Source organism: Phyllostomus hastatus, unplaced genomic scaffold, assembly GCF_019186645.2.
Source record: "Phyllostomus hastatus isolate PE091 unplaced genomic scaffold, TTU_PhHast_1.1 phas_contig_30, whole genome shotgun sequence".
NCBI classification, from domain to species: Eukaryota; Metazoa; Chordata; class Mammalia; order Chiroptera; family Phyllostomidae; genus Phyllostomus; species Phyllostomus hastatus.
Genome location: NW_025333841.1, coordinates 8,837,514 through 8,861,925, shown reverse-complemented (window position 1 = coordinate 8,861,925; position 24,412 = coordinate 8,837,514). Strand labels below are relative to the sequence as shown.

The 24,412-nt window shown below is 37.6% G+C and overlaps 1 protein-coding gene across 3 annotated transcripts in view; it reads right to left on the bottom strand.

Moving 5' to 3' along the window:
* The window catches only part of ARHGEF6 (Rac/Cdc42 guanine nucleotide exchange factor 6), a 145,144-nt gene that overhangs the window by 6,240 nt on the left and 114,492 nt on the right, over positions 1-24,412 (bottom strand). For 2 of the 3 annotated variants that reach the window (XM_045839377.1, XM_045839378.1), the window contains 10 exons: positions 23,038-23,097; positions 20,963-21,109; positions 18,290-18,376; positions 17,414-17,492; positions 16,271-16,416; positions 14,838-14,963; positions 13,076-13,096; positions 12,009-12,102; positions 10,777-10,866; positions 8,465-8,564 (listed from right to left, as the gene is read on the bottom strand). In XM_045839377.1, the coding sequence (XP_045695333.1) occupies positions 8,465-8,564; positions 10,777-10,866; positions 12,009-12,102; positions 13,076-13,096; positions 14,838-14,963; positions 16,271-16,416; positions 17,414-17,492; positions 18,290-18,376; positions 20,963-21,109; positions 23,038-23,097 (950 nt within the window). The remainder of the gene's footprint in view (positions 1-8,464; positions 8,565-10,776; positions 10,867-12,008; positions 12,103-13,075; positions 13,097-14,837; positions 14,964-16,270; positions 16,417-17,413; positions 17,493-18,289; positions 18,377-20,962; positions 21,110-23,037; positions 23,098-24,412) is intronic. The other variant, XM_045839376.1, reaches the window with a different exon arrangement.

The window sequence follows — 24,412 nt, the reverse complement described above, 5'->3', positions numbered from 1 at the left end:
GAAGAAACAAGAATTCAAAAAAATGAGGAGAGGCTGAGGAACCACTGGGACAACTTTAAATGTTCCAATATCTGAATCATAGAGGTGCCAGAAGGAGAAGAGGAAGAGCAAGAAGTTGAAAATTTATTTGAACAAATAATGAAAGAAAATGTTTCCATTCTTGTGAAGGAAATAGATTTCCAGGATGTCCAGGAAGCTCAGAGAGTCCCAAAGAGGAACACAGCAAGGCACATCCTCATTAAGTTACCCAAGATTACAGATAAAGAGAGAATGTTAAAAGCAGCAGGAGGAAAGGAGAGAGTTGCCTACAAAGGAGTGCCTGTAAAGCTATCAGCTGATTTCTCAAAAGAAACCTTACAGGCAAGAAGGTGATTGAAGGAAGTATTCAAAGTCATCAAAGACTAGGACCTACATCCAAGATCCAGCAAAGCTATCCAGAAAAGCTATCACTTAGAATAGAAGGGCAGGTAAAGTGCTTCCCAGATAAGGTCCAGTTAAAGGAATTCATCATCACCAAGCCCTTATCATATGAAATGTTAAAGGGGCTTATCTAAGAAATAGAAGAAGATCAAAACCTGTGAACAGTAAAATGACAACAAACACACAACTATCAACAACTGAACCTAAAAAAAACAACTAAAACAAAAGCTAAGCAAACAACTAGAATAGAAACAGAATCAGAGAAATAGACATCACATGGAGGGTTTTCAGTGGGGAAGGGGAGGGGAAGAATGGGAGGGAAAGAATGGGTGGGAAATGTACAGGGAATAAGAAGCATAATTGGTAGACATACACTAGGTTGTGGGGGAGGTTAAGAATGATATAGGAAACAGAGGAGTCAAAGAACTTATATGTACAACCCATTGACATGAACTAAGGGGAAGAATGCTGGAGGGTTGGGGGTGCAGGGTGGAGGGAGGATAAAGGGGAAAAATTGGGAAAACTGTAATAGCGCAATCAATAAAATATACTTAAAATATGAGAATCATTTTAGGGCCCTCTTGGATAACATCAAATGTTAACATTTGTATCATAGGGGTACCAGAAAGAGAAGAAAGAGCAAGGGATTGAAAACCTATTTGAAGAAATAATGATGGAAAGCTTCTTTCCCTAAACTGGTAAAGGAAATAGACATACAAGTCCAGGAAGCATAGAGAGTCCCAAGCAAGATGAATCCAAAGGGGCCCAGATGAAGGTACATCATAATTAAAATGGCAAAAGTTAAATACGAAGAGAGAATCTTTAAAGCATCAAGAGAAAAGAAGTTAACTACAAGGTAGTTTCCATGACACTGTCAGCTGACTTCCCAACAACAAAAAATTCTGGCCAAAAGAGATGGGCACAAAATATTCAAATTGATGAAAAACAAGGAAATACAACCACGATTTCTTCTACCCAGCAACACCATCATTTAGAATCAAAGGTGAGGTAAAGAGCTTCCCACTGATGAAAAACTAAAGGAGTTCATTGACACCAAACCAGTAGTACAAGAAACATTAAGAGACTTCTGCCCTGGCTGGCATAGCTCAGTGGATTGAGCTGGGGCTGCGAACCAAAGCATTGCAGGTTCGATTCCCAGTCAGGGCAGATGCCTAGGTTGCAGGCCATGGCCCCCGGCAACCGCACATTGATGTTTCTCTCTCTCTCTCTTTCTCCCTCCTTTCCCTCTCTAAAAATAAATAAATAAAATCTTTTAAAAAGGGGGCTTCTTCTACAACAAGATAATGGGGGAAAAAGTGCAAAAATAAATAATAAAATTGCAATAATTACAAACCTATTGATTCTGGATCCAAGATGGTGGAAGGGTAAGTGGAAGTGACACTAACCTCCTCCTAGGACCAATCTTGAATTACAACTAAATTTTAAAGAAATAATCTTGAATAACCAACTGAACACTAGCTGGAGAGAGCCTTACAACCATGGACAGACAGAAGAAAACATGTCACTACAATGTGACTGGAAGAAATGTGAGAGGGCTGGCTGGGCTCCCACAATGACAGCTGAAGAGCCAGAGGAATATTTCAGGGGCTGAGGGGTTCCCCCTGAGAAATGTGAGGTCTAAACCCCAAGATGGTCTCCCCAGCCTATAGCACCAGAGCCAGAAAGAAACCCAGATAACATCCAGCTATGAAAAGCAATATGGGTTCTATTCACCAGGGAGAGATGGCTGGAGATGCAAAAGGCCTTTTAAAGGGCCAAAGAACAAAATTTTGTTTGTAGCCACTTACTCTGTGTGCCGGCAAAGGGATGGCAGAGTGGACTAGAGACAGCTGAGGAGAGTCTGGGGCTGGTGGCTCTGGAGAGGGGACTGAGGTAACAGTCACCAGGACCCATGTGTTGAGTCAATCCCCATACTGCAGGAACCATCTCTCTCAGGTAGAGCACTCTCCTCCGAATGGCATCAGCCTGAGGGGAAGCAATAGCCCAGTCCACAGGAACTGCCCTGCCCCACCCTGTGGTGCTTGCTGATTACAGATTAGGTTAACAACTGATTTGTTTAGCAGCTGATTAGTTTAACATCTAAAGGGGAAAATACAAAGAAGAAGCCAAAATGGGAAGACAAAGAAACAGATTCTAAATGAAACAAGAGAATTTCCAGATGAACTAGATGAAATGGAGGCAAGCAATTTATCAGAAAGAGAGTTTAGTGTAATGATTATAGGATAATAGCATGAAAAAAGACATAGAAACCATAAAAAAGGATCAGTCAGAAATAAAGAATGCAATATCTGTGATAAATCATACACTGGAAGGAATAAACAGTAGATTAGATGAAGCAGATATCAAATCAGTGTTTTGGAAGAGAAGGTAGAATAAAACAATCAGGCAGAGCTACAAAAAAAGGGATTTAAAAAATGAGGAGAGCTTAAGAAACATGTTGGAAAACATGAAGGAAAAGAATCTTCACATCATGAGAATATCAGAAGGAGAAGAGAGTGAGCAAGAGATTGAGAACCTATTTGAAGAAATCATGACCACAAACTTCCCTAATCTGGTAAAGTAAAATGTCACACAAGTCCAGGAAACTCAAAGAGTGCCAAAAGAGTTGGACCCAAAGAGTCCTACACAAAGACACATAATAGTTAAAATGACAAGACTTAAAGATAAGGAGAGAATCCTAACAGCCACAAAAGAAAAGCAGATAGTTACCTACAAGGGAGCAACAATTGGACTTTCATCTTATTACTCATCAGAAACATTTCAGGCCAGAAGGCAGTGATGTGAAATATTCAAGGTGATAAAAGCAAGGACCTATAGCCAAGGCTATGTTACCTGCAAGGCTATCACTTAAAATTGAAGGAGAAATAAGCAGCTTTCTAGACAATAAAAAGCTAAAGGAGTTTGTTAACACAAAGCCAATACTGCAGCAAGTGTTAAAGGGTTTGCCTGGAAGAAGAAAGAAAGAAGAAGAAAGAAGAAAGAAGAAAGAAAGAAAGGAAAGAAAGGAAGAGAAAGGAAGAGGAAGGAAGAGGAAGGAAGGAAGGAAGGAAGGAAGGAAGGAAGGAAGGAGAAGAGGAAGAGGAAGAAGAGGAAGAGGAAGAAGAGGAGGAAGAGGAAGAAGAGGAGGAGGAGGAAGAGGAGGAGGAGAAGGAAGAAGAAGAAGAAGACAAAGAAGAAGAAGAAGAAAGAGAGAGAGAGAGAGAGAGAGAGAGAAAAAAAAGAGGAAAACAGTCTAACAATGAAATGGCACTACATATGTATCTATCAATAATCACCTTAAATGTAAATGGCCTAAATGTTCCAACCAAAAGACAGAGGGTAGCTGAATGGATAAGAAAACAAGATTCATGTATTTGCTACCTCCAAGAGGCCCATCTCAGATTGAAAAATGCACACAGCTTCCATCCTCACTCTCTCCTAAGGTGTCAACAGCCCACTCTATCCCTGCCTTTGCCAGAGCCCAGGAATAGTAAAAAGCTAGAAAAATTGCTGCTCAAGTAGAATGGGAAAACTAAGACAAGAAAATTAAACAAGCCCTGGCTGGTGTAGCTCAGTGGATTGAGTGCGGGCTGTGAACCAAAGGGTCACTAGTTCAATTCCCAGTCAGGGCACATGCCTGGGTTGCAGGTCAGGTCCCCAGTGGGGACAATGTGAGAGGCAAACACACACTGATGTTTCTCTCCCTCTCTTTCTCCCTCCCTTTCCCACTTTCTAAAAATAAATAAATAAAGTCTTTTAAAAAAGAAAAGAAAACTAAACAAGACCAAACATTTGGAGCAGCTTATAGCCAGCTGGTTTCTACTGCAACATTGTCAAGCTCAGATATTCTTTCCTCAGCTGCATCCATCCTGACAACCCCATCAAAGAATATTATGTCAGAGGAAGATGGCAGAGGAGTGAGGAGAAGTCACACTTAACCTCCTCCCAGGACTAATCTAGAATTACAGCTCAACTGTAGAGAAACCATCAGGAACAAACAATTGAGCAATATCAAGAGAGAAGCCTTATAACTGCAGACAGACAAAAAAATCAGCATCGGCACATCCTATCTGCACCTGTACAACAGTACACAAGATGTGGTGGGTAAAGTGACCCTCAGTCAACCAGCTGGAGGGAAGGACCCACTAAAGAAGCCCCAACAATGATCAAAACCCAATTACATCCAGAGAACCAGCATAAACGACATAAATGGCATCCCAAGAGAATCAAGTTAAGGTGATACAGGAGACTGCACCACTGTATCTCACAGGTCTCCCACCATAGAAGTTCATGCTACAAAGTCAGGGAGTCAAAAGAGATCAATTTAAGAAGCAAAAGCAACAAACAACTGAGTTATAGCCAGAGAGAAGCCATATAACTTCAGAGAGACAGAAGAACCAGCTTCGGCACAACCTGTCTGCTAAGGAGTGCAGCAGAGACTCAAGAGGGCTAGCTGGGTGCCCATAGGCAACAGCAATGGAGAGATAATTAAGCAACCAGTTGGATCACCCTTAGAAGAATGGGGTCTGGAGATGCAAATAGCTGTATAAAGGACCAACACACAAATTTTCATTTGCAGCCACTTACCCTGGGCTCTAACAAAGGCAGGGTAGAATGGGTTGGTGGTGCCTGAGAAGAGACTAAGGACTGAGTCTTTGGGGAGAGAACTGAGAGAGTGGCTGCCAGGATCCCAGTGCTGAATCATCCCCCAAATGGTGGCAGCATCATGCTAAGGCAGACCACTCCCCTCTAAGCAGCAGTAGTCTGAGGGGAAACAGGAGCCCAAGTCCAGGAAGGTCTCTGCCCTGGCCCTGTGGTGCTTAAACCTGACTGCTGAGTGCAGAGTGATCAGATTAACAACTGAAGGAGACAGCCAGAGACAGTAGATCCCTGGCAAGGGGGGTGGGGCAGAGTGGACTGGAGAGACTTGAGGACAGATTAGGGACACAGCAATTTGTAGATCAATGGAGTCCCAATTTTAATAAAAATACCAATGACATATTTCACAGATATAGAACAAACATTTCAAAAACTTATGTGGAACCATCAACAACTCTGAATCCCCACAGCAATTTTAAGAAAGAAAAACAAAGTAGGAGGGATCACCACATCTGACACCAAACTATATTACAAGGCCATGGTAATCAAAACAGTCTGGTATTGGTATAAGAACATATATGCAGATCAGTGGAACAGAAGAGAGAGCCCAGAAACAAACCCAATCCTCTGTGGTCAATTAAATATTTAACGAAGGGAGCAGAAGCATTAAATGGAGTAAAAATAGCCTCTTCAGCAAATGGTGTTTGGAGACCTGGCCAGCTACATGCAAAAAAATGAAACTTGGTCACCAACTTACGCCACACACAAAAATAAACTTAAGATGGATAAAAGACTTAAATGTAAGTTGTGATACAATAAAAGTCCTAGAGGAGAACACAGACAGGAAAATCTCAGATATTCCACGTAGCAATATTTTCACTGATATGTCCCCTAAAGCAAGGGACAGAAAGGAAAGAATAAACAAATGGGATCTCATTAAAATAAAAAGCTTTTGCAAAGCTAAAGAAAACAGTATTAAAATAAGAAGACATCCAACTGTATGGGAAAATGTATTTGCCAGTGATACCTCAGACAAGGGTTTGATTTCCAAAATATATAAAGAACTCACATGACTCCACTCCAGGAAGACAAACAGCCCAATTAAAAAATAGGCAAAGGACTTGAACAGACACTTCTCCAAGGAGGACATATAGAGGGCCTAGAGAGACATGAAATAATGCTCAGCCTCACTAGCCTTCAGAGAGATGCAAATTAAAACCACAATGAGATACCACTTCACACTGTTGAAAATGGCCATCATAAACAAATGAACAAACAAGTGTTGGAGAGGATGTGGAGAAAAGGGAACCCTAGTGCACTGTTGGTAGGAATGCACACTGGTGCAACCACTGTGGAAAACATTATGGAATCTCCTCAGAAAACTAAAAATGGAGCTGCCTTTTGACCTAGCAATACCACTGCTGAGATTATACCCTAAGAATCCTGAAACACCAATTCAAAAGAACCTATATACCCCAATGTTCATAGCAGCACAATTACAATAGCCAAGTGCTGGAAGCAACCTAAGTGCCCTTCAGTAAATGAGTGGATCAAACAACAATGGTACATCTACATGATGGAATACTATGCAGCAGAGAGAAAGAAGGAGTGCCTATCCTTTGGGACAGCATGGATGTAACTGGAGAGCATTATGCTAAGTGAAGTAAGCCAGGTAGTGAAAGATATATACCATACGATCTCACCTATAAGCGGAACCTAATCAACAAAACAAACAAGCAAACAAAATATAACCAGAGACACTGAAATAAAGAACAAATTGACAGTAACAAGAGGAGAGATGGGAGGGGGATAACGTGGGAAAGAAGGTGAAGAGTCATCAATGAGCATGTATAAAGGACACATGGACAAAATCAAAGGGGGTAGGTTCTAGGGTGGGAGGTGGGGATGGGTGGAGCAGGCAGCTGTGGTGGGGTGAAAATGGAGACAACTGTACTGAACAACAATTATAAAATAAAATATAATGTAACATAGCTTAACAAAAGAAGTGGTACATATATACAATAGAATATGACTCATCCATAAAAAATGAAATTTTACCATTTGTGACAACATGTATGGATCTAGAGCATTTATGCTAAGTGAAATAAGACAGAGAAAGACAAAATCCACATAATTTCACTTATGTGTGGAATCTAAAACACAAAACAAGCAAACAAAAAAAGGGAAATAAACTCATAGATAGTACAATAAACTGATGGTTGACAGCTGGGAGGGGTGTTGTGGGCTTGGTAAAAAATGTGAAGAGATGAGGAAATATAATTGGCAGGTACAAAATAGTCATGGGGATGTAAAGTATAGCATAGTACAGCAATCAATAATATTGTAATAACTATGAATGGTGCTAGATGAGTAATAGACCTTTGGTGATCACTTCACAAGTTGTATAAGTGTCCATGCTGTACTCCTGAACGTAATATAATATTAAATGTCAATGGTAATTGAAAAAATATGTTTAAATAATTATATAATTATAATATAAAATAATTGTTTATATTATAATTATATATAATATAATCACTTATTGTGATTATCATGCACAAACCTTTATACTTATTATTCCATTTTTGCTCACAGCAACCCTGAATGTATTACTATCATGCACATTTTAAAGATGAGGAAACCGAAGCACAGACAGATGAAGGAACTTGGCCCAGGACACACAGCCGACAAGTAGTAGAATTAGGATTTGAACCAGGACTGTTCTCATAAGTCCAAATGCTTTACCATTTAGCTGTATCACTTCGTACACCAGATGGAAAAGTACTGTACACTTATGATGCCAAGCACTTTGAAATTTGCTGTCTACTGCAAATTTAAGCTTGTCTTCAGAAATGACTCAAGTTTAAACAAATGAATTATATGGCTACTTTGTATTTATTTTATGAGCCATAAGGTATTTAACCTAATTTTCCCCCATTAGGTCACCTTCACTACTGTACAAAGGTAGGCTAGGGACATGATCATCCTGAACTTTAGTTTCCTCATCTGTGAAAGTGGTGAAAGAAATGCTTATCTCACTGTATTGCTGTAGGATTTTCAATGAAGCCAAGTCAGTGAAAATCCAGTGCTTTACTCAATAAATCTGAGAAGCATCCCTCTGAGCAGGGAAATTGGTGACATGGCCTTCCCAGGAGACTCCTACCACTATATTGAATCATATTCTTTTATGCCAGGAAGCACCTTCCTGTATCAGGGAGTGGGCTCCTAGGGTACCAACCATGCAGAAAGTTCTACCCCTGGTGCCTTTTCTTCTCCCTTCCCTTTACTGGGAGGCAGCCCTTCCAAGTCTCCCAGCTGCATGATCAGCAAAAAAAGAGGAAGGAACAGTCCTTCAGTGCAGGCTTTGGAAAAGCCACATTGCCCTGCCAGAATCTTCCTTCCAGATCTCAGTCAAATCAAAAAAGGTTTAGCCTACTCTACTCACTTTTCTTCGATGATGGTCTGGCCATTGCTTCTGGTTTCTTCAATGATGAGTTTCTCTTCCTCAGGGAGTAACACTTGTGGAACTGAATCTTTGCGAGTACCTACCAATAAGGGTTGCAAAAAGGTGGAGAGGAAAGAGTTAATAGTGAGGACTATTTATAGGTGTCATTTCCTTTCTTCTACTGTTATTAAGGGTTTTTGTTAATAGCACATTGCAACCTTGCACCCAGAGAACAATCATTCAACATTTAATGACTAAATCTTTCTGACCTGACCAAATTCTAAATGACCAAATATATTGATTCAGTCTTGGGAAGAGGAGAATTTTGTACACAGAAAAATAATGCAAAAAAAATCACTGTGATATGTGCCCTAAATAAAGACCTCATTTTTTCCCTGTTTTGCCTCCTCCACACAAAAAGCTGACCAGTGATCATTCTGTCTCTGACCAACTCCAGGGAATAGCACACCACATCCTATGCCATGACATTATATAATTTTAGTAAATTTAGAGCAACACTGCATTGGGACACAATGTGCTTAAAGAACCTCAGAAGTATCACTTACTCCCATTTGTTCTCTACAATCCAATAGGGTAGGGTAGGCTCAGTTGAGACCATTTTGATCAAGGGCAGAGTCAGGGTTGGGAGATTATCACTTCAGCAACAAAGATGCAGGCATCCTTATTTCTCTGTGCTCAGACTGTCTCCAGGATTTGGAATAGAAGAGGTGACAGAACAGATATAACACTGAACCAAATAGCTCTCCTGCACATTCTACCTCCCCCTCACTTTAGGATTCTTCATCCCAGAGCACAAGCCCTTAATCTTCAGTTTCCTTGAGCCACTGTTTTTCTCTCTTCTAAGCCAAGCTTCTTCAATTTGTGAACACTGCTTTCACTTGGGCACCTTTCCTTTCCTGAGGTGGATGTGTCTCTACCTCATAGCACTTCACGGGTACTCAATAAATGGATAGTGGACTGACTGACTGACCAACAGACTAAATGCTGCAAGAAATAATAACAATCAGTTCTAGGAAAACAGGACTTCTGGCTGGATAAGGATAAAAGTTGGTAGAACACTATGATGCTAAAAGGCTTACTTGTGCAAAGAACTGTGCTAGACACTATTTCACATGTGAAAGGTAGGCTGGGGAGGAGGGGCAAAACCGTGACCCTTTAGGTCAGAATACCTGCCTGCACCTCCAACTAGATTTATTGACTTTATTGATGTGAAGAGAGGTGATGAGAGGAGGAGACGAGGTCAGATTTTATATGAAGGATGTTTTTTCTGGTGTCTCTTTGTCCTGCTTGCGTTCCTATTTTTCACAATAAAAAACTGTTCTCACTTCCCTTTCTTGGCTCCTTGAAACTTGTTATCAGAGCTGGGCATGCCCAAAGCCACATTTTGTCTGTGAAGCAGAAGCTGTGACAGTTTCCTCTTCATGGTCAAATGTGTCAACTTTCACATTGAAAGTTTTCCTCATGACAGTCTTAGAGACAGTCACTTTGAAAGCATATGCCAAGGCAGTCCACCTAAGTAATCCTCTCCCACATTCAAGTGATGAGTCAGTGGCTGTCCAAAATGGAGCATGATGGAGAATTCATTTTTTACACAGACAGAAAATCCCCACATAATGTATCCTGAAAGTCTATAATAATGGAAGGCAAGGCACATAATTGATGTGACCTGGCTTTTTAAAAAGCATAAAGATGAATCAGAAAACATTATCTCGCTTTCAGTTTGTAGCCTGAAATCGTTTGGGGAAATACCCTCACCTAAAAGCTCCCTAATAAATTGTCTACATTTTGAACAGCCGGTGTTAAGCAGCTATATTTCCAGATTTTCAGAGCAACTTTGAAACTTGAGTTTAGTGAAGCACTGTTCGTTTAAATATGCAGCTGATCAAAGATAGTATTTTGACTTCCTTTCCAAATCTGCCTATAAGAAGAGATTAGCATCAGTTCACAGACACAGGAACTCTCTGGGCTCTTTAATTCCTAACTTGTGTTGATGAAGATATCTGTGTACTTCAAAGGAGAATGACTTTAAAAAATTTTTTTTTCATTTCTATCACCTCTAACTTTTTTACTCTTGCATCTCTCTTTCTCTCTGAGTGAGAAGAAACTGGTAAACAAACCGCTTGGTAGCTAAAACCACCTTATCTGAAAGATGTAGTCCTGCACTGTTCCTCTGTACTAAATCACCTGCTTTACAAACCCTGCACCAGTTTTGGTTGCTTTTCTCTTCTACTAAGAGGCAGTGAGAAGTAAAAAAAAATACTTATTAGATAAAATGGTTTGCAGGAACCTACTTGAGCCATGGCCTTGTTGAAAGTTTGCGCTGGTACAGTAGGCTTCAATCACTTTAAGAATCTGAGCATCCTCTTCCAGAGCAGCTGTACCTGTCAAATTTAATTAATAATTACTTTTCATATTAATATGTGCCTGCAGATCCTCAAATGATGCAGTAACTCCACTGCCAGCGACTGATTCTTAGACCAGTGGTGTTTCTAAAAGGCAGGAGCAAAATCTGTCCAATTTTCATAATGAAGTAAGAGTGACAGTATCAAGCTCTGGGGTCAGTATCAGTGAGTTCAGCACCAAGAGTGTCATGCTCCTGAAGCCCATCAAGAGCTCTAAATTGGGGAGTCTTGTCAGTCTCCTCTTCAAGGCCACAGTTATAGCACTGGGCTTGATGCTAGCCTCAATTCTCACCCAATACAACACATCTTTCCTCTCCTTAAAATTTCAAAGTGCACCTTCTCTAGGAAACTTTCTCCATTAACTCCACCAATTTTCCAACCAGCCAGCACAGCCACTGATTCTCCCCCTCTTCTTCATCCCCCTCTAACTCATTCTTGAAATGACTGGAGGGCAGAACCCTGTTAACATACTGATGTGTACACCCAAGTGTGGGGTAGTGTGTGCAGGATGCAGAAGCTAGAGTCAAGCATAGATTTATAGAGACTGTATTTTTGACTGATACACACAGTTCTGTCACCCTTTTGTGAGACATCACTTACTCTTCCACATGTTTCTCAAAGTACCTTGTTCCCAGCCATGGAGAGAAATAAGTATATATCAGATGGCTGAACAACTTTACAGTCCATGTCTAAATCAAGCCATATTTCTACATGTCAGCAGGTTGATTAATTCCTTGGCTAACTAAGAATATCACAGAGCCTTAGACTTCCATAAGGATTTCAACTTTCAGCTCTATTTAGTCTATCTCAGTAGAGGAAAAATATCTGAGTCATCATAAACTGAGAGGGAAGAAAATATATCTATAGCAAATGTTCCCTGGTTTTAAACCAGGTGGGGCAAAATATTTAACATGAAAATCATACAAATAGTTTCTGCCTCAGATGACATGAACTGCAGCAGGAGGCAGCTTAGTCAAAAATCTTAGAGGTGACCAAACATTTCTATGCATATCATCATATAACAGATGATGCCAAGAACAAATTGCTCTAATCATCTGCTTTTCAAATATCTTTCTGTTGTTTAATCCATTACTAATTTTCAAAAAGTACAAAACACATACTTTTTCGAATCACATATTCCTCTTCTGATGGCTTTCTTTCAGTCTTTCTTTTATGCAGAAACTTCTTCATGGTTTTGGGGCTTTTACTAGACTCCTATAAGAATAGAATTTTCTTTATGAATTAAACTTCTGCCCCAAAAAACAAATTTAAAAGAGCAAATGAAATTAAATAGAATGGCTCTCTCTTATTTTGACAGTCTCAGGAGCTCATCAAAAATATATGCTATACACAATAAAAAATAACTTCAATAAACTCTAAAAGATTAAATAAAATAGAAGGAATGACATTGTCTTTGAAATTGCCATAGGGATAGGTATAAGAATGGACTGTGCCTACTAAAAATTCATCAGATTCTCCAGGTCAAATGCCTTTAGGGTGCCATATACAGAGTAGTAATGGATATCAATGCTAGAGAAATAACAGTGTTCATAACTTGGTTTATATTCCCCACTGATACAGTTTTAAAATAATTAAATAACAGTTGTAACTACTACTGTAGTATACACATTTTTTCAAGGAGCTTGAAAACTATTTAAATAAATTTTCCTGAGCAACAGTCCCACAACAAAGAATATCAATTTCCATTTGTCCAATGGGATAATTAAGGCAAAGAGACTTAAGTAATTTCCCCATGAGCCAAATGAAGGACTTCTTGATAATAATTTGGGGTTAGGAGTAATGTTCCTACAGCCAAGCTAAATATACATATATAAAGCCATATTTTATTTAGCAGATAAAACTATGAATTGTATCAATTATTTAATTTGCTTTGACCATGTGAATAAGTCAACAGACATGAAAAACTCACATGTGACAAAAATAATAGAAAAAATAGCTTTAAAATAGAGGAAAACAGTTCTAAGTCATTATAAGATAACATTTTCATATGTATTTCATAAGAGCCTGCTTTTTGAAGAAAATACTTACATGTCAGAATTACGTCTTCATATTTTAGCCACCAATAAAAACAAGGGAAAAACAAATATAAAGGAAAGCTTCATTCATAAAAGGTTACAGTACAACATTATGATGTCACTGTAAGGCAAAGATAGTGTTCTACCCTTACCTTTAAGATATAAGACATCCTCTAAAGTGAATATGTAAAGAAAGAGAAGATGAGCGTGAGAGGTCGATGGCTACAATGACCAAATCCATTTATCAATAATTCTAAAACAATATTTGAAATGTTAGTGTTATCATAAATTATACAGAGAGAATATCATCACGATTCCCACATTAGTTTTGGATGCAATATCATCATGCAAAAGCCCAAGGAATACAGTTCTGTGCAGAATAACAAATGTTGAAAATAACTAAAATACACACTACACAGTAAGAACTTAATAACTTTCTTATCCTAGCAGGAAAAAAGTAATCATGCCTTAGTTTTAATGGATTAGTTCTGTCAAGGATTAAGTCAATTTCACCACTCAAAGCTCACCTGAATTTAAATTTAGTAACTGACAATTATGAAATATCCATAATTAAAAAGGAGACCTATATAACTATCAAGTAGCATTCCTGGTTTTGGTGATCAAAGAAAAAATTGGATAATTGCAAGTATCACAGGTCAATTTTCTTTCTTTTTTTCCATTTTTAAAAGAATTTTTATAACTTGGAGAAATCTAAATAAAATAAAAAATGAGGCCTTAATAAAACTATTCTGTCTGGATGACATCATAAAGAATAGATTAAATTAAGAGGTTTCAAACTTCTAAGGGACAAAAATGTAGAGTGTTTAGAAGTTTGTCACAGGTCAATTTTTAAAGCAAACCTGTGGGACTCCTTGTAGACTAAATTCTGCTCAAGGTACATAATGAAAATTCAGCTCAAGATTTATTTTTCCTATCATATTGGGTCGAAAGGATAAAAAAAATCCTCTAGTATCCAAATACTATTCCATTTTTACTACACTAAGAGTTGAGGCAACAATCAATTGAAACAGTAGTATAGAGTTTTAAACAAAAACAAACTCAGAATTCAGGTAAGTGCATCAATCATTAAAGCACACATTTAATATACAAACATATGCTGCCTTTGCATTACAACTCTGACATGGCTCATATCTGTCACAAACTTAAATCTTCACTCAGTAAAACCTATTTGAAGAACAGTTACTAATAAGTGAGGATTTTCTTCTGAAAGCTGAAATGATGAGCAACACATTGTGGGGGGAGGGCAGAAACAAACAAACAAAAAAACCCCCGACTATTTGGATGGAAAAGGCAACACTCCACACAGTTACAGAAGCTAGTGACTGACATTTCCTGACTGCAACTTCAAGGAAAAAAAAAGGTCTCAAAATCCCCACATTACCCAATTTCAAATGTCCTCTAGGTTTGTCATTTAGAAGAATCTTTTTAAAAAGTATCCCATTCATTACATTCCTTTTCCCTTTTCAACTGCAGCAAATAGTTCAGACTTTCATAGTTCAGACTCATGGCTTGTGACCATAAGACTTAAAATGATCCAAACAGCAGAATTGGGTTGGAAATTCACCTCTAATGAAGCACCTCTTGTTTGAGATGTGTGTATATCACTACCAATTTATAAATTATCATATCATTATAAAAATAAACCAGAGGCACTTTCGGAAGAGGTCAGGGAACCTCAATACATATAAACCCTGGTGATATTCAATAAATATTTGTAGATGGGTAATGAGGAAATGGAAAATTAAGAAATAAAAAATAAATGAGTCTAGCAATTCAAGATAGACTGACATGTGTCACCTATTTTAAATTCTAACACATTCCCATAGACCTATTTGTAATAAGCTACAAAATTAGCTAGTCAGAAGCATTTTATACCATATAGAGCAAAATTACCTCTTTATAACCTAGTGCTGCTGATGGTCTAAGTGGAGGTGCAGGTCGTAGACAACTTAAACTCCATGGTTTTATAATTTGAGGAGGTTCCAAGGGTCCTCGGGGCTGTCCAGTAGAACTAAAAGACTAGGAAAATGTCTGATGAGATGTTGGCAATCTGCCATCTGAACCCAACCTTGTTCCCTACAGTGAAAGAACATCAATAGCTTCATTGGATCAGCAAAGCCAGCTATACAAAGGTAAAGAAGGAAAAACAAAGGTCTGCAGTTTGAGAACTGGCACTTTCCAGTCAAGATTATGAGGTCTCTAAGGAATAGCACTAAGTAGACTCAACATCCCATAATCTTGCCCTTGCTCTCTCTTCTGCATTTTATTAAAGTCAGGATTTTTTCCTGTATTATGGAGAACAGTCAATATTTAATAAGTTCAATTATGTGTTTGGTACTCTATTAAATGCTTAAATAGGTTATTTCATCAGAACAACCTAAGACAAACCATAGCAAAGTGAAGTAACTAGCTAGCAATTGGCAAAGCTAGGATTTGAACCCAGATCTTATGGCAAAGTCCTCATTCTTCCTACCACAGCACACAGTGTCCTGAAATGGAATTTTGGTATCACAGGTTTGAGTGTTAACAGACAACACAGCATATCTTTAATCTCACTCAGCAAGTACAGTGAAATCTCATCAATTCAAATGCCGTGAATTGCTAAATTTATGATAACATGGAAGAAGGCAATGCTAAAAGTTTATCCATGAAAGTCACTGAGTGAATATAATAGCATAAATGAGATCACATAGAGATGCTTAAATACTTATGAAGATAAACTACTGGTTTTGAATTAGCACATTATTAACATGAGAATAACAGTTGCTAATTAAAATACATCTTGCTTATCATGAAAACATCTTAGTAAGACTTCTGGTAAGAAAAACTTTGCTAGCAGTTAGCTGATACTCCAAGTTATGGTCAAACTAAACTGCACACCTTTAATTACAACTTTGTATGAATTTCAATGGACCTCCCTCCAGAACAACAACAAAAAAAAGAATTTGTGCCATGGCCATGTAGCTCAGTTGGTTGGAATGTCGTTCTGTGAACCAAACGGTAGCTAGTCTGATTTCCGGTCAGAGCACATGCCTAGGTTGTGGGTTGGCTCCCTAGTTGAAGGTGCATATGGGAGGCAATTGGTCAATGTTTCTCTCTCACATCAATGTCTGTCTTTTCCCCTTCCTCTCTCTGTCTCTAAAATCAAACAATAAATAAAAAAAAATAAAAGAGATTGGAATTAGTGATGTTTAACTGTACTTGAAAACTTACAGATATAGACTATGCAAAGATTAAGGGCATGCTCACTGGTTCTAATAAGTCCTCAGGAGACAGGATTTGATGATAATTCAGTAATCCCTGGATAGAACAAATGGACTACTTACAGAATGAGCACTACAAGATGATGATGATGTCTTGGATAATGAACTGCAGGAGGCAGGTCCTCTGATCAGTCTATACAGATGCTCCAGCCATTCCTGGAAGTCCTGGTTGTTGCTGCAGTGGACCACAATTCTCTCTAGTATGTGACCTGCATCACCCAATTATGAGCATTTGGAAACAAAGGCAAGGAGAACCTTGAACTTGCCTCATTCATAATCACTTCACACAATTCAGACTTGAGTGTCTACATGTATTGTCAGGAATTTTTATACCTGTGTGTAACCCTCTTAAAACTTCTATATCAAGAACAGATAAGCTGCAATAATGAATGAATAAATAAATAAATAGACATATCTAATTTATAAAACTGTTCTTGATTTCTACTACTTACAGAGTCTTAGAAATAGTATAAAACTTCACTTTAAACAAACTCACAATCCAAAAATTTAAGCATAGAGTCCAATTTAGTTAATAGTCTAAAATGAGAATATAGTATTATTTCACCCAATATCAAAGTTGAAAGAAGATCCAACATCAAATTGTGGACTCCCTATTGGGAAAGAAGCGGGTAAAGCCTGAGGCCATTATCCCATTGTTAGCCATTGTACCATACCAGTGCAAACAGTACAACCATTAAATAGAAACCATGCCAGCCTGCCAAAAGTGAAAACAAGCCGAAATGTCAGAGAACATTATTGACACCTGGCATTTTCTCAATTTGTGAAAAAAGTTTATGGCTTCCCAGCACTTTTTCAAAATTAATAAAATCTTCTAATGAATCTGCTAATTCACAGGCTGATGGCAAAATTCCACATCTTTGGCTTCTCTGTCACAAAGGAACAGATGACAGAAAGGGGAGCAAATTCACATCAGTCTATTTTGTTATTTCTTAGCTGTAACAAGTAGCTCTTATGCAACAGAAAATTGAAACTAATGGCAAAGCCGAGGCTTTCAAATGACCAGGAGACTTCTCTGTTCTATCGCTGTACCCCAGTTATCCCAGGAAATAAAATATACTTTGCCATGCCCAAATAAAACTTGATCATGGACTATATAACAGAAAATAATAGCATTTATTTATTTAAACCCCACTTCTATCCAAAAAGGAGTTGAAGTAGCTACATGAAAAAGAGAAAATTACCCACCTGTGATTTCAAATGTGTAGTCATTCCCTTCAATTTCATCTAATCTTGTCACCACCATTCCTACTGTTGGTATTTTTCCCTACCAGAAAAAGAACATCCCCATTAATTCTGTGGTTGTTCACATCCCTGCTTATTTCTACTACATTTTCTGACCCTGTCAGGAATCACTGCTGAATCATGGCTAGACATATTTCTCTGGTCTACAAAAAGATAATGTTTCCCTGCTTTAAATTTTAATCAGATAAGAAAGTAAGGGGGAAAAGTGGGTTGTGCTTTTTGCTAACACACCCTAAACCATAAGTTCAAGACTTTCAAACAGTTTATTTTTCTAACACATTGTCATGAAAATCAGTAAATAAAGACTCAAATTTTATGAAAACTAGTAGCTACTAGGTCAAGATATAAGAAGCAACAGTAATTTATAATACTCCATATTTTGGGAGCATAATGAAGGAAGTTTAATTTCTTATGGAGTTTGATGACTTGTATCTCAGACACCAAATCATGTGATGTGACTGTTTTATAAAACTAGGAGCAGGTCCCAGTTTTATATTTTTTCAGCAATAATAATATAATATGTACCTATAAAAATATGTTCCTAATTGATTTGGTTACAGATTTATATTTCTGTTTATACATTCATAACCTAGCTTATACCCAGAGCAGTGGACATTCAGGATAGACTCATTATAGTAATGCAAAGGTCTTTGATCTAAGGAACATATGCTCTTATAAGCTATCTAATTACAGTGAAAAGTCATAACATTTATACATTTTCTGCTGGAACTTTTAATAGTATAATAAAAATATTGCACCTAGATGGAAACCTCTTTTCATTATGGGTCCTGCTATTTATTTTATATGAAATCCACCAACCTGATAGATGAAGCCACTCATCCGAGGACTTGCAGATAACATTATCAAAACACTTGAAAATAACATGAGGTACCGCTCCTCTTTTTCCTGAAGGGGAATAAAAATATTAAATTGAGAATAGAACCCTGGCTGGTGTGGCTCAGTGGACTTAGTGCCGGGCTGTGAACCAAAGGGTTGCCAATTCGATTCCCAGTCAGGGCACATGCCTAGGTTGTGGGCTGGGTTCCCAGTAGGGGGCATGTGAAAGAAAACCACACATTGATGTTTCTCTCCCTCTCTTTCTCCCCTCTCCCCCTCTCTAAAAATTAAATAAATAAAATCTTTTTAAAAAAGCATTTTGAAAAGAGAATAGATATTGGACTTTTTGTTTGTTAAGAATTTCTGGAATCAGTTTTTGTAACATAGATCTTATATAAGGCAATGAAACATGAATAGTGATTAAAAAATACCCAACTTACAAACACAAAACTAGTTGAATTTTACTTAGAAATGGATATAAACCCAGTCTATCTCTCCCCTTCCCATGCCTAAGAGTTAAATACAAATAACCATGCTTGTTTCCCAAGTATGTAAGCCTGAGAAGTCACACAGTTAATGCCTTCCTACACAAGCTGCAGCCAGAACACAAGTTAAGTAGGTTCACAAAAAGGAAAAGTGGCAAAATAAAGGTGTTTTCAAGTGATAGGAAATATATTTTATTCTGTATGTATGTTAAATTTTATTTATAAAATTACTTTTAATAAGTAAGAACAAGATAGTCATTGTTCCCATGTAAAGAAGCAAATGCTTTTTTTTAAATGGCACTAAAGGAAATTTTATACAGAAGGGCTTCTCTGAACTCCTTAAACAGATATGCAATTAGTAGGTGCAAACAATTATATTCAGCTTACGTGTCCAGCCATCATAGCTGCAATTATCCTATCTCCATCTCCTTCTTTCCACTTGAGCAGAGCAACTTTTTGAGGCTAACACTTCTAAGAAAGACTCTTCATCCTTTCACATCTTTCTGTTGCTTGGCTTCCTTCTATATAGGCTTCTCATCTCTTCCTTCTTCTTCTAGCAGCCTCTCCTATTCAAGTAGCTTTTTCTTTTTGCTTTCAACAAATGCACATCTCCTACACTAACAGGCCTTCACTTGATTCTCTGACTGCTTATACAAAATACTATTTCTTGACATTTATTGCCATATTACTTGCTGCCTTCATTTTCTCTCTGTTGATCCCTCCATACTCACTTTGTTCTCTCAAAATCATCAGTAACTGCCTTGTAGTGAAATCCAATAGCTTTTCTTGGCCCCCATGCTTTTTGACCTCTGAACCTTTTGTAGCACTCAGCAGGCTGACCACTTTCAAATGCTCCTCCTAGAATTTCCATGACACCACACTCCCCTAGTTCTCCTCTGTCTTTCTCTTTGTCTTTTCTTTGTGGCACCATTTCTCCTTCCTTCACCAAAGAGGTTTATCCTAGGGTGTGAAAGTCTAATAGATAAACTCTCTACATTAACCTCCCCCCAGGGTATCTACATTTTAAATGTAATGAATCTCTGACAGAGACCTATCAGGGAGCATAGGAAGATGTTTTGAGAGGAGGAAGATGATTTTAACACCTGATAAATCATACCTGTTGATATAATCAACCTTCCTCCCCTACTCTACCTTCTTCCTAAAAGATATAATCCATCTTCAGCTCTCTGCTTCTCTCTGGAAATTTACTTCCTAGGAAGGTCCATCTGTCAGGGACATCTAAATCTCTTCCTCTTACTCTGACCTTCTACTCACATATCTATACTGTTTTAATAGCTGCCTAGATCTCCACTTGGATACCTACAGTCACTTGAAAGTTAATAGGTGTAAAATTACATTTGTCATCTCCTCTAGCCCATAGGTCACCACTTCCTATAGACTTTCCATTCTAAACATGTCTCACATTTGCTCCTTAAGTTTCATTCTCTCTGCCACTACCTTTGTTGGGGGTACTAATCACTTTCCAGTTCATCTGCCCTTTCTGTTTCTATTTCCATCCCCTCCAGTTTACCTGACATATGCAGTTGTCAGATTAAACACCCCTTTCACTGTGTTTCTCTACTACTCAGGACTCATAGATGTCTATTGCTTGCTGCATCAGTCTGAACTACACTTGCCTGACATCCAAGGTTCTTCATAACCTGACCCTATCTGACTCCATCAATTTTCTCTTTTACTCTGCCTAACATGCTTCCTCTGCTCTTATTAGGCTGGCTTCCTCAATGTCATGTAGAAAAAGGGTTGTGTTCTTGTTCTCTTCTGAAATAAGAATGACCTCTACCTTACAAAATCCTCCCCTCTTCTCTTCATGGCCTTCCTCCTTATGTCTTAGCTACATAAAATCTTCTTGCTCTCTTCCTTCTCTGAACTTCAGTAGAATCTACTGTTGAGATTGCACAAACAGGCATTGACTATTTTGGTTTGTTTTCTACTTGTAGCTTATGTTTTAATCTGTTCTTAAGGGGTTCTTTGAAGGCAGGGATCATTGTATGTTCTTTCTTCCCATCTTTAACAGCACGTAGCAGTGCTGGAAAAAAACCGGTTCTCAGTTTGTTTGAATGTTCAAGCACTTGACCTTGATGGAAGAAAAAATAAAGGAAGAAAAATGTGAAAGATGGAAAAAATGGTGTTGAAATTTGAAACATCTTACCTCACATGTTCCATACTGCACCATTACTTGTGACATAAAAATCACATTTCCCAAGGTTTTAATATCCTCCCCTTCCCATGCCTGAATAGGTTCAGAAAGTATCTGCAATTCCAGCTGTTTTCTCTTTCTTAGATCTTGACACTGTCCCTACAAAATCAAAGCAAAGGAATAGGAATTCTTATGAAATTGACCTAAAGCAGGACCAAAGTAAGATGTGGCTTTTGACTCTTATAGACTTCCACTGAGTCCCTATTCCCCATGAATCTCATCACCAATATCTTGACAAACAGAAAGATCCACTACTCTAAATCCCTAGCCTTGAGCCCCCAACAGTTTTGTTAGGAAGCTACTTTTTATTTTACCAAAATAATATAAAATGGTGGAAAGAACTTGTTTCTTCTTCCCCACAAAGAGTATGGGAAGAAAAGTAGCCAAATCACATTGAACAAAGCCAGAAGTGCAACTGGTAGATTCAGATCTTCTGGTTGGTGTGGCTGTTCTAGCTCCTCTCAATCTTGTTTATCTGCATAAATATAGTGCTTTAGTTACAAAGCAATTTTCTTTTTCTAACATATCCTAAGTTTCCAATCAAGTAACATCTTAATTTTTTAAAAGTGACTCCAGAAGTTATGGAAAGAGAGAAAATTTAATTCTTTATACCACAGTGTATTAAAATTGACCTTATAACAAAACATATGTACTGTCCTATACTTTGTTTAGGGACTAAAAGTAAATTCTATTAAAATATTAAATTACTTTTTATTCCTAAAAGAATTAGAAAAAAAGAGGTACAACTGAATTTCATGAATACAAATTGAAAATCCAAACCAAGAAACAATATGTGGCTATGAATACCATACACACACACCCCACTGCTTCAGGAAGTATGAGGTTGTCTTAGAGTAGTTCAACAGTATTCATTCCAAATTGAATATGAAAGTAGCATATGGTTAATTATGCCACTATTTCCTAATGAATGTTATATTTTGAGGGATGCGTTTACAATAAAATTTCTGCTGTCTCTTTCAGCTAAATGGAAACTTGATGAAATAAATTCATTCTACACACATATTTTGAAGCATCTATATGATGAATAAATACACTATCACCATCAAATCAATCTTTACAATATACACATACAATGACTAGATAGAAATAGTTTTTAAAAAGAGGCATTTTAAAATTCAATTTACATAGAAAAATAAAAGGGACACAAATGATAATAAATGCCATGGGTTTCATGTGTTGAACCATGCAAAACTGCCAACATTAGACTGTTTTTGACCTATGACAGAAATTTTAACCTAATTCCTAACTCTAGTCTTCAATTTGCTGTGTAACCATAGACACATCATGTACTGATCTTTCTCAGCAACAATAAAAATGAAATGATGGTGAATGTTACATCACAACCTTACAGCAAAAATCAATAACTAAATATTGATCCAATCACTTAGAATGCTACAGAGATGTTTACATTGAAGCTAAACTTAGTCAATTGCCCAAAATAATGTTTTCTTTCTTCCTAAAATGCCACCAAGTGGTTTTACATCAGTTGGTTCAAGAAGACATTAACCATCATTCTCAAGACACAAGATTACAGGTACTTTTTATAGCAACCTATGTAAAGCAGTTATATTTTAGTAGATTTTTTCTTTTGTATGTGATGAAGGATTTCTTTTTCACATGCAAAGAATAAACTTACACCTTTTGGCATAAGTAAATGAATCCAATATTGATGTCAATCAGTGAATGACAAGTTGCACCAACATAAGGTGAGCAACATGGGGGTAAAGATAAAGAGACTAAAGGAAACCCCCCACCTACACAGAAATGCTTAAAGTGGTAAAGACTTCAAATGTGAGTACTTTATACCCTCTGCCTGGCAACCTTTCTTAGGTAAGCATGATTTTTTGAAGACAAAATTAAAAGAAACAATCACAATGATACTGTCACTAGAGCTTATCGTTTCCACTCTAAAGACCTTTACATAAGGAAAGAAACATTACATAAAATTATTCTTTTAGGAACAAAGCATACAAAATGGAGAATCATAATTTTAGAGCATCACTTACCATGAGAGTTTTGAATGCTATGATTGCTTTCAGAATATCCTGATGATCTGGATGTGTATCCTATTAAAGAAATATATTTGAAAACAATATTAAAGGAGAACAAATCAGCAGTGGCCAGAATGTTAGGGGTGGGAGGAGGGTGTGGCTGCAAGGAGACAGAAAGATGAAATTTTGAGGGATGATAAAATGGTTCTGTATCTCAACTGTGGTGGTGGTAACATAAATCTATAAATGTATTAAAAGTCATAGAACTGTGCACCAAAAGAAAAAAGTCAATTTTAATGTATTCTAATTAAAAAATTAAAAAATAAAACAGCATTTGGGCATTTGGAATCTCAGCACTTCCAATTATTAAGTGATTAAGAGAGTGGGGGGATGGGGTAGGGGGAGCAATGGGGGAAAAGGTGGGACAACTGTGACTGAACAATAAAAAATTAATTTCAAAAATAGTATGAAATAACAAATAAATTAAGACAGTTTGTAACGCATCATTATATTTGGTAACAACATACTAGGTGTGGTTATTGAGGCAAAAATCCCCATTTCTTTTTTTGCTGCTAATAAGTAATAATTATTTGGGGTCATTATTAAGTCACATTATTAGCACATGACAAGAGATAGGAAATTATGGAAACAGAGTGGTGTTTAGAGAAAAATCAATCTAATCTCATCTCCTAAAATGCCTCCATTTTCTTTCAGCAGACTCAAAATGGCAAATGGGAAAAATTCCAGGTTTTATACTACATGCTCCTTCTTAAGCAAAGATTACATATGGTCTGCAATTCCATGGTATTTAGAACCCCCAAAAGTGGACAGGTCCAAAAATGGCTTTGAGAAATGCATGTCTCCGTAACTGTTTATGAAGAGAAAATACAGGTTCTTAGGGGTAGATGTATACCTATATGGGGATATATGAGGCATAGGTGTGTATCTAACCTTGGGGTATATGTGTGCCTAACATTTGGAATTCAGCTGGAGTAATAGAATGACAAAATCTTCTGCTCAACCAGCTCTGGGTGATAGATATAGACCTAAACAGACTAGAGGTCTGATCCAAGACAAGAACAGTATTGCTTATAAAAGGAAAGATTGTATTATTTTATAGTTAAATTTATCCTTACCCAAATCAGCTGGTAACTGTGAAGTTCAGGCTCTACTCTTCAATTAGCTAGCAGCCATGCTAAACAATTAGAAAGCTGGATCAAGTGTCTTATAGGTGGTGAACTAGTGCTAAGGGTGTGTATATCTGATGGTGGGAAATGGAAGGCAGCCAAAAGCAGGTGACCAACAACAAATGGAGGCAGGAGTAGAAATGCACTCTGATATAAGGAAGGCCAAGATACAGGATCTAGGCAGTAGGAGCATTTGGGGAATT